At 44.0% G+C, this 20,481-nt stretch overlaps 1 protein-coding gene across 1 annotated transcript; it reads right to left on the bottom strand.

The window, feature by feature from the left end:
* Positions 1-4,122: 4,122 nt before the first annotated feature.
* LOC119457012 (acetylcholinesterase) lies at positions 4,123-7,521 on the bottom strand. Its single transcript, XM_049669177.1, has 2 exons — positions 6,041-7,521; positions 4,123-4,271 (listed from the first exon to the last, which is right to left on the bottom strand). Exons 1-2 carry the CDS (start codon positions 7,519-7,521, stop codon positions 4,130-4,132), a joined length of 1,623 nt encoding a protein of 540 aa, XP_049525134.1. The 3' UTR covers positions 4,123-4,129.
* Between the last annotated feature and the right edge of the window lie 12,960 nt (positions 7,522-20,481).

The raw sequence follows: 20,481 nt of genomic DNA, 5'->3' as shown, positions 1-20,481 counted from the left end.
ACGTCTACGTCACGTGGTCACATAGACCACGCGCCAGGTGAAGCTTCTATTGGTGGAAGTGCACGCGACGCCACCCACGTGCGCTTCCGCCAATGAGAGAGGAGTGGCTCCGATGGACGAACAAGTCATCACAGAGACAGACCGCGCCAGTGGCCGGTCTATATATAGCACCGCGCGTCGTGGCGCTGCCAGTCGGTGCGTGATTTCGGTGAGTTCTGTCGTCCGTTCCGGTTGACGAACCTTCGACTTCTAAGTCAGTAGCTGCGCCCAGCTCGTTTGGACGTCCACACGAGCACGCGAACGAGGCCGTCGCAGTGCTTTTGCATTCATCCACGTAGGTGTGTGTACCTAAGTGCCCTTGACTTTTTACTGTGTCAGCCATGCAAGTTTCAACGTTATTGTCGACGCTGGCTAAGCTGTTTATGTCCACGGAAACATGACTTCCTTCTCGTGTAGGTAATATAGTTCGCCTCCTCCAGGGCTGCCTAGCCAGGTCTCTCACTGAGCTGTGTAGCAGTCGTCAGCGGAAGTTCAGCTTAACCTAATTGGCAGTTCGTGTTGAGCTGATCTGTTTTTTTTTTCTGCCACTTGGTTTGTGGGAAACCAACCAAATGATCACACATTGATTCCAGAAACCCGAAATTTCCAATAATTCCGCTTACCACCGGGTTCCTCTGAACGGGAATCTTTACGGGTGAGGTACAAATTGTCAGGTGACGCTCCCGCCTAGTTTTTTTTTTCATTTCCTTCATGCGTACTAGAGACATCGGCCTTTCACCGTGCTGCATAAGGCAGTGATAAATCAGGTACGATGGGAATGCAGTTATGCGACAGGGGCCCGTCTACGATATTTGGCGGTTGAAAAGTTGCGCAGTTTTCAACAAATATTCGCCCGTATTCATACTCACAAAAATAGTTTTTACGATAGAACGTTTTTTTTTAAAGAACAGATATCAGCCAATCATGACGTCAGGCATAATATTAGCGACGAAGGTCAGACAATGGCAAACAGCGCTTGCAAACAAAAAGCTTTGCAAATTAGACCCGAATTTTAAAACTTCATTAAAGTACGAGGGTTTCGAGTTATGGACTGAAAATGGACAGCATCCGTGGCGAGTGGATAGGATGGGAATAAACTTTATATGTCCAAACGGTTATGGCTGTTGGTGCCCGGGGCTAGGCTGCCAGAGGTCCATCTCCGGAGAAAAATCTCTCGAGATCCTCGGCAATAGCCCTGCAGCCCGCTGGACGGCCCACTCCTGGTCCTCGGGTGCCTCGCTGAGGAGGGCGGCTTGCCATCTCTCAGCGAGGCGCCCGCCTTCAGAGGGTCCTGCTGTTGTCTTCTGCCTTCCTCTTGGTGCTTCTTGCTCATGACGTTGACATCCCCAAAGCATATGGGCCATACGAGCCCATTCGTGCTCGCCCCAGGGGCAGCCGGGCGATGGGTGCCGCGCGGGCCACAGGTGGTGCAGGTGGTAGGGGTTGGTGCCTGTCTGCAACCGCCTCAGGTCGACTGCCTGGGACCTGTCCAGCAGCCCGTGGGGTTGTGGATATTTCTTACGTTCTTTCTTGTAGTGACCAAGAACCTCTCGGTACGAGGCCGGAAACTCCTCGACATCGCGGTTGGCGTCCCCGTGGCCCCCAGCTCCGTCCGCCGCGATCTGGGTTGTGGCGAGTGCGGCAAGGACAAGTGTGCATTGTAGAACAAGCCATTTCGAGTTTTCGTTGTGTGGCCTAAATTCCTCAATGATACTTTTTACGACACTCTATGTAATTGACGGGCTGGTACTAATAAGAGCCATTTTTGTATTTTAATTGTATTTAGGCTTGTCAGTAAATGCACTGTTTATAACAGTACTGAGAAAGATACATTTTGGTAGGTCGTTCAAAACAGCACGTTAAGGTTGGTCTCGCTAGTCATGAACATATCCGAGGAAGAAACAACATGTCCTATAATTTTGATGGAATTGAATTTATATTCAGGCCGGATACGTGGCTATTAATAATTTTTCAACATGTTTTATATGCGTGCTACTGATGTGTTGTTTCTATAGCAATAGTGATTAAAATAAAATTACCTGCAGTTTATTAAGCAAATATTTTATACGATGTGTAATTATCCCACCACTGTGGCGCTGTTCGTATAGCAAAAATTTAGCCAGTTCCACGCTTGTGAAATTTGATGAACCAGCCGAGCGCTGCAAGCGTGGGTGCATAGCGTTGTGGGTATGACGCTCGCCTTCGGATCGTGAATACCCGAATTAAAATCCCGCTTCTCTCTCTCTCTTTCTTTGTCTCTCTTTATTTTTCTGTCTCTCCCGCTCTCGTTTTCTCTTTCTCTCGCTCATAGCAAGTTAGAACCGTCGGTACAACACAATCATATGGTTCCCATAAATGCATGTTCTGCACGCGTGGGAGCCTAGTGGTTATGACGCTCGCCTTCGGACCGTGAGTACGCGCCTCGCCCAAAAATTTTATTATGTTTTAATTATTTCTTTGTTTCTCTTACTCTCTCTCTCTCTCTCTCTCTGTGTCTCTTTCTTTCTCTCTCTGCACCTCCTCTCCTCATTTCACACTCTCTCCACTTCGTTCGAAACTGCGAACACCATCGCTCTGTAGGGATCAACCTCGACCTTAAACAGCTCCGCTGCTAATAATGATTAAAATGAAACGTGATATGAAATGCTTTCCAATTTTACCAGCACGTATGCAGGGCTACCACGTTCATACCGTGCTAACTCTCCTGACTTTTCTCTGTCTGCAACCAAACTCTCCCGATTTTAATCTGTGCGTCTACAACGCTTCTTCCAGCCATGTGTTTTGCATTGTAAGTGAAATGAAGCAAAAATACAATGCACATGAATCTTCATAGCTAAAATCTAGCTCAAGAACAAAACAAGACAAGAAAGGCTACGGGACACTAGCACCTGTCCAGTACATATCAACATGTACTATATCACCTAGCCCAGCAGTCCGTTTTGCTAATTCACATGGATGCACATAATGCCTTATCCGCTAAGTAGGACGCCGAGTCTTTTTATGCTTCCATTGCGCTTCTGTCGACAGCATTATGCACTACTATTTAGTGAACGCATTTCTAGAGAAGGTATACGTTTGTATGTATTCCTATACATACAAGCCTTACGAAGTCACATAAATGACTTTCAGGTTTCGGAAAGTGTACCCATTCGGAAACTTGCGAGCGATGAGCACTGTCATTGTAAACGAGTCTTTCTCACACCAACATACATTTTGCAAAAAGCATACTATGAAGTGTCGCAGATGGCTAATTGCAAGATACAGTCACGTAAAAAAAACTTTGTGGGGTCTGCTTTGTGAGCGTACCCGGCGCATGAAGAGTGGGGGAACGCGTAGAAATTTTTATTGCTTTTATAACACTATGGCTGGGTTTGTGAGACTCTTGTGATTCGGAATGAACTCAGCAACAGTTATGAACCACACCCGCCCACGTGTGCGTCTTCTCAAGGACTACAGTCTTAGACCTATAGAAATAGTAGTAATAATATTTTTATTGCTCTTCAAAGGCAAAGCACATTTACGGCCGCACTTAAGAACGCAGTGCTTGTGGGTGGGCAGGCATATCAGCGAAGCACACCCAGGAACACTGTGGAACTGTACAAAAAGTAAAATAAAAAATACAACGAAAAAGAAAGACAAACAAAAATAGACTCAATTTCGAATGTCAGTATAGCGTTAGGAAATGGCCGAAGTGATAGAGAAGTGAAAACATGAGTTTGCGAATTTCGTCACATCTCAGAAATGCCACATTTTGTACACTGTAAAGATTCGCATGGCTTCCCCAATCATATTCGCCATGTCGTATTCTTATGTTACAACATTACACCATCTACTGCATCGATCCATAATCATTCAATGTACCCTTGCTATACGATATTGCTCTGGCTAATACAGGCTACTTTCTTGGTGAATATAGTCAAATTGGCAGCGCATATTTGATCTGCCAGCTTCAAACATTACTTGCATTACTTGCAGCGTGAAAGCTTTATTGAGGTGACTCACTGGACCTCTGGTTTCACAAAATTGACTGCCCTGGTGCCAACGACAGAACAGAGAGCATCCATCAGTAGAACCATTTATGTATTTGAACTCAGAGAAACTTCCTCCAAAGCTCACATCCTGTGCTATAGAAGTCATTCACTATTCCGTAGTTGCCAGGTTGAAGCCACACGAAACTCGGATCTTCCAGTGAAAACTGAGGCCAGTTCTTGAATCCAGGCAGACCAGGAGTCCTAGAAATGAAAACAAGATGTTCATACAGTTTTCAAACTAGGTTTATCGGAAACGCGGTGTCTTATAAGTTGGCAGTAGCCAACCAAGTTCATAGGCGATTTCAACCATTACATGTTGGTTTCAAGTACCATCGAGTTAGTGAGCTTAGTTTTGCAAATAGGTAAGGTGATCCCCGCCGAATAGTGATAAAGTATGACTTTTGCAAGGCTTTGCCTGACTGTGCATAACTAACTCACTTGGTCACTCATTAACGCACTTGACTCACTCGCCTGCTCAGGCGCTCAACTATATTCTGTCCAGGCATCTTGCTCAACATCAAATAACGTGTTGGAGCATCCTGATTTGGCAGAATGTATAGAAGAATGCTTTATAGGCGATATGCTTTATGATAAAATTAGTTCTGATATAGAGAATGGGCATAGCTTTACGCACGGAAATAGGCATGACGTACCAACACACAAAAAAATAATAGAGACGAACAAATGACTTTGAGTTATTTTTCGGCTCCGAACCAGAGTAAACTCGCAAGAGAATTCTCGGAGTCATCTTAGTTATGAGTTGTCCGGAAAACTGAAAAGCGCACATGCAAGCAATTCCACCTTAAAGAGAGTTCTCTTCTCCTTACAGTGATAGAAAAGAATGTTTTGCTGCAATTACACTCTTTCGTCTTGTATTAAAAAAATTCAAGATAAACACTGGCAGAATTGCCCAAATTGTACTACATATGTACGTACATGAATCTTGAAGAATGTTTTACCCATCAATAGAGAGAAGTAGGTGAGGAAGAAAAAAAAAAGCCTTTGTGTGCTGGAATGCAGTTCATGAACACACACCTTCCCTGACCCTGCGCTGTTTATAATTAGGTGGCTAAATAATGCATGTTACATAATGTTTCTAATAAAATGATGAGACAATGCATGGAACAATACTCTAAACGTCATGCACATGAACCTGCAGGATGGCATCCGTAGCCTACTCTACGAAAAAAGCTCTTACGGATTTTAACTTGTTTAAAAAAGGTGAAGTACCAGATCTCTCTTAAACTCCGTAAGGTATAAGATTGGCACACACCTATTCAGCACTTTGAGGATAAGGCAAAGACGCAGTAACATTGGGCTGCTAACAAGTACACCCATTGTTAAAAATTGCAAAGAATTAAAGATGCAGGAAAGGTGGTTTGACAGTCTACACACCCACAAGGATGAACTTATTTTGGGTGTGTGTAGTCAGCAGCAACTAGACGGCGTTTGCAAAAGGGGGATGAATATTGTGCAACAGAATATGCAAACAAAAGGAAGGTAACGATTGCGAATATGAAGAATATGTACCTGTCGTGTATGTACTGACTAGCCCAAGCCTCAACGATGATGAATAAATGTGCTTTCGAACATGTGCATGGGCAGCAGCACGGAGTATTGTTCTCTGCTTATCTTGCATGAGCTTTCATATATGCGCACAGCGCTAAGGAGGACGAAACTGAATTTTGCGATAAGTGTAATGTGGGCTGTTACACTCAGCGTTATCGGCTGAGAGTTTCTGTGACACTGTTTATATTCATTTGCAAGCAATCATCTGCGGCATTGATTTTCTAGTGTTTGATAAAACCTGTTTTTTTTAAATTTCATTGCCATGACATGCTACACTACATACACGTACATTACTGGTTCAGTTCTACACTTGAAGTCACAAGTTTCCCTCACGAATGGCTATCAGAGCCTTCGGCACAACTTCACGCAAGGAATTGGCCAAGTAAAGGAATCACACTCACCCACTTCTAGCAAAGTTAGCAAGGCTCCTCATTACGTCCAGACTAACATTTCTGTCCTCATCGGTGTAGCTGTCCACATCCAGGAAAGGAATTCCGAAATTGTAAGGCACATCGTCCATGTGCGTGACCCCCATCCATTCAGGAGTCGTAGCCATTTTGGATCTGTGCGCAAACACTTGCCCGTACACCTTAGCTCCCTTGTTCGAGTGACCTTCAGCAAATAACCTACTTGGGCAGTAAGAGTTCTGCTTTCCAAAAAAGTCGCACGCTGTCTCCCTCAGTGCCAACTTGTCATCCGGCGGTGCGCGTTCCAGATACGCCACACCCAGTGGAACGACTTTATCCTTTTCCCACATATTCAACATTTCCTTGAGTGAAGACCGCAAATATTCAATGCTGACATCCCTTAGGTCCGGTTCAAGCAGCCTGCGGTCAGGCTGATATGTGAAAGGGAACGTGCCCTCATTAGCCGTAACGCTAACGACCGCGTCGATGGGCGCGAAGGCTCCCGCTTCACTTGCGGCCGAGGGAAGCAGTGGTATGAATTCGGTCTTGAAAGTGGGTATGAAAAAAATAAACTTCGGTAACATGGTTAACACTGTCGCTCGGAGAAGAAGCCCGGTCGGCACCTTTCGAAGACAGTCCAGCACGCGTTCGGTATGGGTTGTGAGATCCTGGAAAGAGTTGGCACAGCCGAGAATCCTCGCAACCTCATTTCCTTTGAAGATGCTTTCCGGCACGGCGTCGACGGTTGTATCGGTCATTAGCGTGCCGCTCATCAAGAACACCCGCCTAAACAGCCCACTGCTGAGCGGCGACATCACGTGGGCATGGGCCATCATGGAGCCAGAACTGACGCCAGAGAGTGTGACGGTCTCGGGGTCTCCGCCGAAAGAGGCGATGTTTTTCTGAACCCACTCGAGCACCAGTCGTTGGTCCCAGAGGGCGACGTTACCCGGTCCTTCCGGGTTGTCGGCGTCGAGGAAGCCGAATACGGATGAACGGTAGTCGAAACTCACGACGACGAGGTCGTTGACGGCTGACAGGACTGTGGCGTTGTACATATCCTGGTACGACGAACCGAGAATGAAGATGCCTCCGTACATCCACACAAAAACAGGCCGCCTGACAGCGTCTGTCGTGCTGGGAGTCCACACATTTAGATACAAGCAGTCCTCCGAAAGATGCGCCGGGATAGGAAATTTGGTTGGAAGTCGGGGCTGGCTGCAGGAACTCTTACGAAAGGTTGCGTCGTACACACCACTCCATGGTGTCTTTGGCTCAGGTTTTCGAAACCTCAGCTGTCCTACAGGTGGGTTTGCGTATGGTATTCCGAGAAATATGTTAATAGGGTGTCCGAGTATTGTACCAGAGCGCCCTCGTATTTGTCCTTGACGTATGGCGACAAGCACATCGCTAGATGCCGCAGTCCATATTAGCAGGGCCGAGAATAGAATACCAGCCTCTCTCCATCTCCCCATTTTTTGGTACAGTATCTGCAAATGTGGGAAGTCTACGTCAGGTCATAAATACATTTTTATGCGTTATGGCCCTTTTCGAGCTCACGCGTGGAATGAGAAGCTATAAGTAAAGTATCAAGACGAAGAAAAACACACTTGGAAAAAATATTCAAATCTGAAAGTGCTAGGTGATATTGTGAAACACTTTTACAGCTATGTCGTGAATCTCACTAGTTTAGAAGCTTCACAACACGTAAATTCACGGCGATGTTTTGATCAAGGAAGTAAAAATATGTACTATGCTGGAGTCAAGAGACCTATTTCTTGGCTTATCTGGTGTCAGTGAATGCTGTACAGATTTTGTTATAAACACAGATACAAAAACGCTGCTTCCCATTGCCATTTACTTTCACTTGCGAATATCTCTTCAACGATCAGTTTTTCTGATACTTTGCTGGTGCCATGAAATATGTGAATATGAGGAATGTCATATTTATCTAGAGTTATTCCGCGATGAATTCATATTTATTATTGTTCAAAATATTCTTAGTTACTTGGGGAATGACAAAGACTGAGATGAAAAGATTATAAACTTACAGCTCTGGCTCATTTTCAACTGTAATATTTGCTTATCAAAATCTCATACTGCAATTGTGGACAGGCACAATCAGCTGTCTCACTATTTATGTCATCTGCACTATGAAATCAGATCCACTATTCAAAGCCACTAAACGACGACAGCTGTGAAAAAATCAAAGCCCAGCACAGCCGCAAGACATCCACAAATTTATGTCGCCAAACTAGTATTAGACTGATGGTTGCTTAGCCTCAAACAAAATGCAAAATATTTCAAAACAGGCAAGGCGGACAATGCATGTACAAGTACGCTGAATTACGTAGCCAAGGAAAGTAAGCATAAACATTAAACAGGTCACAATAATAACACATAGAGTAAAGGAATATTACCTGACCCGATGAAAGCATTTGGGGTGGCCAGACTGCACGATTCAGTCTCTCATGCTGAACGCGAACGCTATTGAGATGCACGCAGGCTGCCGAGTCGTAACGAGGGTTCCATAAAGATTATCACGTCCGGCAAAGCAAATCCTGCTGTCAACAGTTTCCTTCTTCTTCCCTCCCCCCCCCCCCCCCCCCACCCCCCCCGGCATTTTATTCTAACAAAAAGCCATCACCGGGCGGAAATTCACACCATTAAGTGCTTCGAAGTGCAAAATGTGTTTGTTGAATCATATTGGATGGCTCGCGTTTGGAAGGTGAAGGACCTTCCGCTCCGTACACGCGATGATTTAATTACATTAAAACATTAGTAGGTTGCGTCGTATATGCACATGACGCTGCAATGTTTACCCGCTCTGTTATATTTGGCGATAATTATCTACATTGTACGTATACACAAGATATTCAGGGACCGAATTCGTGAAGCTTTTTGTTCATTAGCGCAAGAACATTAAAATTTTTTGTAGATGATACGGACCCAGATTTGCAAAACTTGTATGGCATATCAATAAAGTTCGGTGACAAACGCGCATAACATTTTCCATTGCAAAGTAGGAGGCATCAGCCTAAATCTATACAAACTTAGCTAAAATCTGCATCGACAACTGCAGTCTGTGACTACGACAGAAAATCAATATAAATGTAATCTGTCGTTGTCTACCAAATAAAAGAAAAAGATTAAATAAACGTTACAGGCTTTTTAACTTGCTCTCAAATACCAGCCTGCTGAATACAGCAACCAAGAAAGACAGTAGAAAGCCGTCGTTCACCGCCCATACGCGCATTCCAGTCTCTTCCCACCTCTATTTGTTCTCGGTAAATTACACTGAAAGAAACACGTAACCAGAACTCTATACCGTGATTGCAGGTGGTACGCGGCAATCTATAGCGACAGAAAGTATTTATGATCTGTGTGATTAATACGAATGTTATGAAAGCGTGTTGTATATACCTAGCGACGTTGTTGTATTTTCATCATAAAAAAAAAAAAAAAAAACGACGCTGTGCGTCGAAATGTCACCGGAGCTTGCATGGTGGGAGACGGCACAGCTTAATTCATTGTTCAGTTTGTACGTGGTACTGCCGCTGTCACCATGATTGGATTTCATTCTCAATATGTACTAGTACTTAATCACACCTTGTCTTCAAGCGATCCGTTGACCGTTACAATGTTGCCATTTCTGAGGTGGCAGCAATATTCGCGTGGCGCTTAGCGTTCAATTTCCGCCGAATTTCTTTAAACTTTATATGTAGCATGAAATAATAAATAAAACGCAATGAAGTTCTGGAGACAGGTCGGGGACAATAAATGATGTGTCATTCTCCAGGCATGGGAAGCAGTAGTATACAGATACCGTAAAACATCCTGCAATTTTATATAACATAACTCGAATTAAACGTACAAGGCTGCTATAACGTGAGGCTGTTCCAAACTGTTTCTATTCCATTTCTGCAATCAGCGTCCACGATTGGTCAAAACTTTTTCGGGCCACCCCCGCTTTGCTCGTCTGTCATGCGATGCCACGAAAACCGTGAAAACTCCTCATCTGATATGACGTGTACACACTTGTTATACATGATTGGATCAAACACAAGCAAAATAAGTATTTCCGATTCTACAACTATTTCCCCCTAACCCCTCCCGGATTGGACAAAAGAAGGTCGCCCACTTTGGCTGCCTGTAACGCGACGTAAAACTGTGAAAACTTGCCACGTCAATGACGTGTACGCATTAAAGATGCCATTATTATGCGGAACAAAACTCAGTTCTTTTCGGAATAGCCGGAGACTGCCCCCTTATGAAAGGATTAGATGATGTCGGCCTACCGACCACTCGGACACTGGTTACTCAGAGCTGCCGGATAGCATGAACTTATTTGCGTATAATAAACGTTTTTGCGTGGCAATATACCTTTGTCAAGCCCTTTCGGCACGTTTACGATACCGCTCTGCCAACACTTCTTCCCTGAGGATCCACTTTATAGTCATTTTTAACCTTCCGTTGGTCGCCGCCTTGATTTTCGACCAGCCACCGAAAGCTAAGTAAGGGGAAGCGGACGAATCGCAGACTCCGGCACCACCCTCCTCATCCGGTTATCTACTTTCACTGCGCTAGCTCAGTCCCATCGAAACCCTCTCCACTTGAGCGTGCTCCTTACCTCTTGTCAGCCAATTTGATTAGAAAAACCGCTCAGTGTAGGCAATGTTATTCGTTTTGAAAGCGAACAAAGGAGACCTATTATAAACGAGGAGAGTGTTTGATTGGGCTGTTTAGACAGTGCTGCGGGTCACCGCCGGATGCTTGCGTCGGCGGTTACGTAATTTTGACGTCAGGAGATTAGAATAAAAACAGATTGGAATAGTTCTACGTTATAGGGCTCAATTTAGACAATTTAGATAGCCCCCTGGTTTCCTCTTTCTAAATTTTGTTCTTTATTTCTTTCCGGTGCACTTTAATACCACGGAAATTGCTCAGTCATCCAAATTTGACCTTAACGAGTCTCGGCAATGCGAACATCGATGCATGCATCAGCGATGTCTATGGGTTCACGATTTTTACATCGAGCTATTTCATGTGTCTTATTGGTGAGCGCAAAAAGACACACAAGCGAAACTTCGCGTCTGCCATGCATTTAACCGTGATAGCGCTGAACTTCCCAGCTTGATTTTAAAGTACGTATACGCACTTATACTCGTTTATGTTATTGAACGACGGCTCAGCCGGTGCATGTTCTGCTTCAAGTGTGAGATACACTGGCTATAGCCAAATTAATACTTCAGCACAGCAAAAAGGAGGGCAGTATGCATAAGTAGAGTTTGTAAACTTCTACGCTGACAAGTATTGGAAGGCGAGAATTGTCGGAAACCTCTATTTCGGTCTCATTTTGTGACTACATGGCGCTAGAACAGCTACGAGGGCTGTTATGGGCACTTTGCAGAACAACGGCCTGGACTCCAGATGGTGGTGTACCTCAGGAAGCCATAGTGTTGCGTGTTTACTTTACGTACGCATCCATTGTTCCTGTTCTCACCATCATGTCGCTGCCTTTCCTGTAATAAGTTATCTTCTCTCTCCTTCCTTGAATTTTTCATTATGTAGGTCCAAAATGTTTTAAAATAATACTAGCATACCTGTGGTGTCCGGTCTTCTATTCTTTATGTCATTTTTATTCCCGCCACAATGGCTCCACCTAATTCCTACCTCTGTACGCCTATTTGTTCCACAGTAATGCATACGTACATAAAAAAAAAAGAAAACTTGCCTTAGCCACGTGTTCGCTTACCTGCACAACTGATAAACACTACTCTGCATCAATATTCACTCAATATCAATGAATATTTTCATAGTGTGGTTATCACTTCTGATTCAAACTGTATATGTAACACGATAATGTTTTAAAATGCTGATGTGCACTTCATTTTGATGTCCTGGTGTGTTATCTATGCTACTGAACTTGAAAACCAAAACATAGTCTGGTCCAGGTTATATTCCAAAGGCGTTTCTACAATGACATGCTCTGTGCCTTGCTGAGTTTTTGGTCATTATTTTTCCTGCTTCTTTGTTGACTTCCCAGTTGCTAAGTGGCTGGAGGACAGTCCCAATCGTGGTTATCCTTAAAAAGGGAGACCGCCTCGCACTAGGAAAGTACCATCCAATTTCATTAACTTCATGTTATAAAATTACTGAACACATTACAGCTGCTAGCATAAACGAGTTCCTGGAAGTGCACTGCATACCAAGTATTAACATGGATTTAGGAAAGGATGTTAAACCGTAACGCAACTTGTCACATTGGTTCGTCCTCTTGCATTAATCCTCGATAGACACGGTCAGATAGATATGCTTTTTTTACATCTCTGTATAAGGCTTTTGACAAGGTTCTTCACAATAAACTAATTTTAAAACTGCGAATCATATCTATTTCATAAATTCTTGTTTATTGGATTTCAACTTAATTAATCGCAAACAATACGTAGAATAGGGAGGTCAACACTCGAATTGTTTTACAGTGACTTATGGTGTACCTCAGGGCAGTATGCTAGGTCCCTTGCCGTTCCTTTTGCATAATAATGATATTGTTGATGTTGTTAATCCTGTTGTACAAATTAAAATATTTGCTGACGATCCTGTTTTTTTACAGAAACTACTTGCACTAACGATTACAATGACCACAGCAATAGTCGTGATAATATACCGGAATCATGTAAATAATGGGGATGGGCAGTCATCAGCAGCATCATCATCATCCTATATTTATGTTCACTGCAGGACGAAGGCCTCTCCCTGTGATCTCTGATTACCACTGTCTAGCGGTAGCCGATTCCAACTTGCGCCTGCAAATTTCCGATCACCCCACCTAGTTTTCTGCCGTTCTCGATTGCGCTTCTCTTCTCTTGATATCCATTCTGTAACTCTAATGATCCACTGCTTATCCATCCTACGCATTATATGGCCTGCCCAGCTCCATTTTTCCGCTTCATGTCAACTAGAATATCGGCTATCCCCTTTTGTTCCCTGATCCACACCGCTCTCTTCCCGTCTCTTAACGTTAGGCCTAACATTTTTCGTTCCATCGCTCTTTGTGCGGTTCTTAAATTGTTCTCGAGTTAACTTAACCTCCAAGATTCTGCCCCATATGTTAGCACCGGTAGGTTGTATTATTGTACACTTTTCTTTTCAACGATAGTGGTAAGCTCCCAGTCAGGATTTGTCAATGCCTGCCGTATGCACTCCAACCCAATTTTATTTTTCTGTAAATTTCTTTCTAATGATCAGGGTCCCCTGTGGGTAATTGGTCCAGATAAACGTACTCCTTTACAGACTCTAGAGGCTGACTGGCGATCCTGAATTCTCGTTCCCTTGCCAGGCTGTTTACATTATCTTTATCTTCTGCATATTAACCTTTAGCCCCACTCTGACACTTTCTCGGTTAAAATCCTTAATCTGTAATTCGTCCCCATTGTTGCTGAATAGGACAGTGTCATCTGCAAAGCAAAGGTTGCTGAGATATTCGCCATTGATCCTCACTCCTAAGCCTTCCCAGTCTAAGAGCTTGAATACTTCTTCTAAGCATGCAGTAAATAGAATTGGAGAGATCATGCCTCCTTGCCTGACCCCTCTCTTGATAGGTATCTTACTACTTTTCTTGTGGGGAACAGAGGTTGCTGTGAAATCCTTGTAGATATTTGCCAAGATATCCACGTATGCCTCCTGTACTTCTTGATTACGCCATGCCTCTATGACTGCTGGTATCTCTACTGAATCAAATGCTTTTTCATAATCTATGAAAGCCATATAGAGAGGTTGATTGTAGTCCGCAGATTTCTCTATTACCTGATTGATAACATGGATATGATCCATCGTAGAATATCCCTTCCTGAAGCCAGCCTGTTCTCTTGGTTGGCTGAAGTCAAGTGTCGCCCTGATTGATTGTAAATTATCTTGGTGAATATTTTATACAATACTGAAAGCAAGCTAATGGGTCTATAATTCTTCAATTCCTTAACGTCTCCCTTCTTATGGAGGAGAATAAAGTTGGCGTTCTTCGAGCTTTCTGGTACACTTGAAGTCGTGAGGCATTGCATATAAAGGGCCGCAAGCTTTTCAAGCATGATGTATCCTCCATCTTTGATTAAATCTACTGTTATTTCATCTTCTCCAGCAGCTTTACCGCTGGCCATGCCTTCTAAGGCCCTTCTAACTTCACCGCTAGTTGTAGAAGGAGTCTGTGTACCCTGTTCATCACTACTTCAAATGAAAGTAGCTTGGCTGCTCTGGGGACTGTAAAGATCAGCATATAATTCTTGGGCTGCTTTCACTATGTCATCGAAATTGCTGATGATATTACCCTGCTTAGCTTTCAGTGTATACATTTTGCCTTGTCCTATGCCAAGTTTTCTTCTCACTGATTTCATGCTGCGTTCATATTTTACTGCTTCCTCAATCTTTTCCACGTTATAATTTCGGGTATCCCTTGCTTTTCTTCTTGTTGATCAGTTTCGCCCGTGCGGCTGCTACCTTGAAAGCCATCTGAGGCGGGAGCTGAGTCCGACCTCCCTGTGTTTTCGCGGCTAAGGCACGAAGCGTCGGCACGAAGCTCAATTCGCTCGCTGCTGCTGCTGCGCTGACTCACTCCCGCGTTTTCACAGCGTTTTCATGTTTGCTTGTGCGCGCGTGACACCATGCTTGTTAATTTAACTAGTGTGCATATGTTTACAAGTTTACACGGCCGATAAAAACTATCCTTACTTTACATACCTATCCACTAATTTGCTATCGCAATGGATGCTTCGCCTTTTGGGCGGAACTGCGACTTTTCCTTCCCCAAGGACAATACATGAATGGAATTGTTTCACTGAATCAGATGATTAGACTTCGAATTAACATTATTGCGCCTACATCACTGTTCTTGTTTTTTGTTTAGTGCTGTTCTATGTTCAATTGTGTGACCCATCCGGCTTGGACCTTGAGTCCACCGTGTCTAATAAATAAAAATTAACAATAATAAATAGCATATATACTATATAATAATATATATAATATATAATATATAATATATAATATATATAATATATAATATATATAATATATAATATATATATAATATATAAACATATAACATATATAATAAATAGCAGTATTTACTTCACATGATCCACATAAAGCGAGACAAAAACGTTGATTTTGTCGTGACTTATCTCGCCTTTCTTCCAACGCTTTATTGTAACTTTGCTGATGTCGAAGAAAAAAAAATATATATATTCCGGCGTGCTACTGTCTGATGGTCAGCGCAAAAAAAAAAAAAAAGAAACGAAAAAGAAAAAAAAAGAAACCAGGGGCAAGACAGACGAGCCGAGAGCCGATATTGATGTGAACGACCAATTGAAGTCCCCTGTTTAAGCAGTGTTGCAAAAGAAAACGAAAGGTTAAGGCCGTAAGAACACCACCCGAAGCTGGAGAATTGCGCTGTATTTTGCTTGTTTTGCAATGCTTCCGCGAAGGTGGAATAAATGGCCACAATCCAGGGTGTTGTTGTAGATGTTGACAAGATCTGCAATGGCGGCAACATGTTATGGAGGATTGGTAAAGAAAGGGGCGTTTTGTCGAAGTATTTGGCAAAGATAAAATTAAAAATAATCAAAATATGCGATCAAAGCATGTATGAAACGGGATAGAGTAGAAAAAAGAAACGTTGTGCCAGAAAATATACAAGGTAATAGGAACCATAAAATAAGGAATGGCAAATAAAAAAAATGAGAGGGAGAGAAAACAAAAGTATAGATTTAAGAAGACAAAGCGTTAGAAGGAAGGAATATATCATGGACGGCGTAGCAAATATTACTATAGCCACGGAGGAAGGAAAGCGTAGGAGAAGCGCCGGCCAGCACGGACGTGTTGGAGAAAGTGTGGCGGGAGTGACGTCGTGTATTTCGCAAATGAGTACTGGGACTGGTACCCCAAACGTAAACGTTGCCATAGCAACCGCGCTCCTGAAGCTCTCGCTGCTGCTCTCGGCCTCTGAAAAGTGAGATAAGATTTTTCCGCCGGTGTCTTTCTCGCAGAACATTGTATTGGCATCCGGTGTACTGCACCCGGAAACGAGTATCTTTACGGCTGAGGTCAATGCACTATTGTCGTCCGTGAATCATATCAGGAAATCACAACTTCAAAAAGTAATTAAATTTACAGACTCCCTAAGCGTCGTGAAAGCCCTGATGCAAACACAAAAATCCTGTACTAACTGAGCTCTATTCCATCCTATGCAGAGCGTATATATCAAACCGGCATGTCATTATATGCTGGGTGTCGGGTCGTAGAGGCATTGAGGGTAATGTGCGAGGAGATAAAATGGCCACATCAGCTGTATCACACGCTACTAATCATACAGTTTATGTTCCTTCAACCGATCTGAAGCCTTTCTTGCGAAGGAAACTGCGAGGCCAGTGGAAGCGCTTGTGGGACGCTGAAACAGATAATAAGCTTCATTTGATAAAACCACAGTTATGTTTCTGACCCCCCATAACGAAAACACAACGAACTGATGTGCTGTTCTGTTGTCTCAGAATAGGACATACATATGGCACCCACAATTTTTTGCTAACTGGTGATGAACGACCAACCTGTGGTAAATGTGGTGAGAGGCTGACCGTCCTCCATGTCCTCGTGGAGTGTCGGGAAGCCGAAACAGAGAGAAAGAAATATTTTCCACAAGCGTACCGATATCATGTCCCTCTTCACCCCATTATGTTTCGTGGTGAAGAACCACTTTTTAATACCAAAGCAGTCATCGATTTCTTGAACGATGTGGTCCTGCATGGTATTAGGCCAAGTAGTTCGTAGCGCTGCCGCTGTGATAGTAGTTTTTTACAGCACATGCCTCCAGGCCCTTGTGGTTCAAGGGCTCAGTTTAGGCAGTAGTGCTTCTTGCCAATTACTGCATCTGAAATACTTTAAATATCGTGTCATTCTTTCTCAATGCATTTTTCATTTAATAGTACACCTCATTAGTCATTGCCATGATTTTAGTACATGTATATTTTACGCATTTTACAGAGATTATTTTTAGGCCCCTTTACAGCCACGCCTCATCTACTTCTCAGAATTCACTGCTCCACTGCAAACTTACAAACACTGGCATGACCCTCTTTGGCCATACTTCGCCCTTGCACCATTAAACACCATACATCATCATCATTTTATTCGCGAGAAAAGCTGACTTTGGAGTGTGGTGTGTAAGCTTAAAGGTTGTGTTTTGGGTCTGTGAGTGTGAGTCTCCACCAGCAACAGATACACTCAAGCAATAACGGAGCGGGTCTTCGTCGTCTTCTTCAACGTGCTACGGAAAAACACTGAGCGTGTCTAGTTCACTAAAACTGTTACATAAGTTTCATAGGCATTATTTTGACGCACGTCGCCCGCACACACTTCCGGCGGCTGGCAACAATGCAATTTGAAAGCTCGCGCGCTGCTCGCGCCTATCTGCTCCGGCGAGCTTATTGGAGGCGCAAAGAGACATGACACACCAGCAAGGCGGCACTTCGGCTTCATACACGTGACGTCAGGACCTCTCCTATTTTGTTTATTTCCTCCATGACTAAAGCTGAAAAAAAAAAGCTAAGGCTCCAGTGGATGCCCATATTAGCCACATATCTTTTAGGGGCGGAGCACCTTAGGGCCGAGCCTTGTCCCTCGTAGTCCGTAGCACTGGTTGGCATGGAAACCGCTATGTATGTATGTATATGCATATATACATATATATATGTATATGTATAGTATATGTACGCCAAGCTCCGGCTTCCGGTTCCGCCTCCATTTCTACTTCCGGTTCCGCTTCCGGTTCCGGAAGCTAGCTTCCGGCTTCGGGAGAACGCTTCCGGCGTTTTGCCCGAATGATTCCCCGGTGCTTCGCCCATTCATCATCATTCACTTCGTGGATATGCGGTGTTTTTTTTTCTCTCCGCTTTGAGGTAGTTCTGCCTTAAGCTCCTCTTCCTGCTCCTAAAAGGCGTGTTAGTATCAATGTTATTATTCTTGCGATTACCACTATTCGGGAACTTCACCTACTTTGCGGTATAGTACGGGACGGGGTTTCTTGCCGCTGTCACATCACTTGTAGGAGCGCAACACCTGTTACTAAAAAATATCGTTGGGTAGAATCGAACCAAGGTCCCACGGCTTCTTCCTCAAACACAGCAGCCCGAAGCTTTATCACTGTGCCATGAATGCCCATGGGCAGTGAGGAAATAATTCTCAGCGTTAGCACGCACTGGCGCGCCACGCATCTCGGGGGCCACGCGTGAACTTAGTAGGCACGCCGCTAGATGGCTAAGCGTGTCCAGAGGGAAACGTGAGAGAGGAACCCGTCTGCGGGTGCACGGCTTATACGATGTGTTGCTATACAATGCTTGAATGCTAATCGCATTGCCATAGAAAGTCATCGTGAGATGGGTTGTGCCTGAATTTTTATTAATATTATTATTATTAGTAGTAATATTGGTTACCTATTCATCGCTATAAAGAACAGAGAAATGCAGGAGCCCCCGACGCACTCTTTGACTCAATTCCCCCGTACCAATAACACAACAGAAGAGAATCACGTGAGATTCATGTTGTTTGTCATGGCTGAGGTGCGAAACAAAAGTAGAATATATGTGATTTTCAGATGCCATACATGTTGTAGTACATTCTTGGTCTTTTGTCATTGTCAAGAAGTAGTAGCGATTTCCAAAAGCAGCATTTTCCCTATGCTATGTTCTAGAACTCAAGCGGCCAAACTACGCAACTTCCCGTAGAGCAGTAAGATTGCAGGTTTTTCGAACGCGCCGTAGCAAAATGTGTATATAAGATGAATACCTTAAGCGTAGCATTGATGTCGCATGCCGGCCGAACATTTTTCAGTGATTTATGTGGAGATGGCAGTTGCGAATGTCAGAACATTCTTGCTCTATAGGTCACTACGCTCAAATACCATGTGTCCCAGCTAACGTTAGCCAAGCGGATGAACAATGCCAAAAAAAAAAAAAATTAAAAACACACGCTTAAAGATACGATCACAAGACCTGCAGTATTTGGTCGTCATACCTCTTACAACCTAACACCGTAGGTTTCATAATTATACCTTGCACCATGCTTTATTAATATTATTATTATTTTTTGTTGTTGTTGAACATCTTGGCTGACGTTAGCTGGGACACCCTATAGATTACTAATATGCACTGAGTACGCAGTTATGCCTGTACTACGCTCGTTACACGTCAAAAGAATAAAAAAGTGTGTTTTTTTTTCGGAAAAGAGTCCCAAATGGACGATACCGCTTTCAGAGGTGATGAAACTCGTGTCGTGTATTATTTTTATTTCAGCCCTATAGTAATTTGTCGATTGTGGAGGGCTAATATTCTTTCAGTTGCATCACATAGCATGTAAGTCAGCAATGACGTTTTCTTTTGTTAGACAATGAAGCACGCTGCCAGGCACAGTTACGGGAATAGCTGCTAGCAAAAGTGACAGATTGGCTGCGCTCTCTCGGCTGGGTGAAGACCGGGATCACAAGTGCCCCGACCACAGCATACTTTAGCCTCAAGAAAAGGTACTTCAAGGTCCACGTAAGCTCTTTCCATAGAGATGGGAACGCTCCGCTGATAAATAACGACGTGGTTTTCATCCGTCAAGGCGTTGCGGAAGCCACATGTTACGAAAGCCCATAGCAGCAAACACCCTCAACACGTTTCGCCCAAGCCCGTCACGCATATATTATTCCCTGAAGCATCTGAAGAGCAGGCAGAAGCCAAATCACAGGGAGGGGAGGGGGTACTCCAAACGCCACTGATGTGTCGCGGATGTTGCAATGTCGTGCGGGGTTGTTTAGTCGCTCCGCTGGCTGCGTGCTCTTGCCCCGCGGCGCACTCGAGATTGCGGCATGGTTGATTACCTCGAGCGAGAAGGCAAAGGCTGAAGAGAGCGAGAACGTGACGCCCTCTCGCGGAGCCCGTGGCCGCGGTGAACTCTCGAGCAAAGGGTATCGGCGCCACACGCTTTCGAAACTTGGCCGAAGCCCGTAAATATCGAGTGTTTCGAGAAAACAACAAATTACAGCCGATCAGCGATCTGGCCGGAACAAGCGGAATAATTTTGAGCTTTGTTTTTTTTTTTGTTTTCGTGGAATGCGTCGTGTTGGTTCCTGGGACTTGAGAAAGAGGCAATGAGCGACGGGTGTGGGAACGAGATCATCGCCGTTTCACGTAATGACCGGCGCGGAAACTTATACAGCGTTTTCTTTGTTGCCTGGAAAGCGCGCGAAAATGATTTCGTGGTGTCGCGTTTCAAACCATACTTCAACGATACGTGCGGCATAATCATTTGATGTTTTTTTTTTCTTTTTTTTGCGCTTGCGAGCCGTGAAGAAAATCGAAGGCCATTGTCCTGGAAAATACGTGTGCCTGAGGCAACCGCATCGCGGAATGAGC

Source organism: Dermacentor silvarum, chromosome 6 (assembly GCF_013339745.2).
Source record: "Dermacentor silvarum isolate Dsil-2018 chromosome 6, BIME_Dsil_1.4, whole genome shotgun sequence".
Lineage (NCBI taxonomy): Eukaryota > Metazoa > Arthropoda > Arachnida > Ixodida > Ixodidae > Dermacentor > Dermacentor silvarum.
The sequence above is the reverse complement of the archived record's forward strand: the minus strand, read 5'-3'. Positions and strand labels throughout refer to the sequence as shown.

Bases quoted from the DNA above. Each gene is read 5' to 3' on its own strand.
- LOC119457012 (XM_049669177.1), bottom strand. From the start codon at position 7,521: ATGGGGAGATGGAGAGAGGCTGGTATTCTATTCTCGGCCCTGCTAATA. The intron at 4,272-6,040 runs GTGAGTGTGATT...TTTCATTTCTAG, and splicing joins GCTAACTTTGCTAGAAGTGG to GACTCCTGGTCTGCCTGGAT.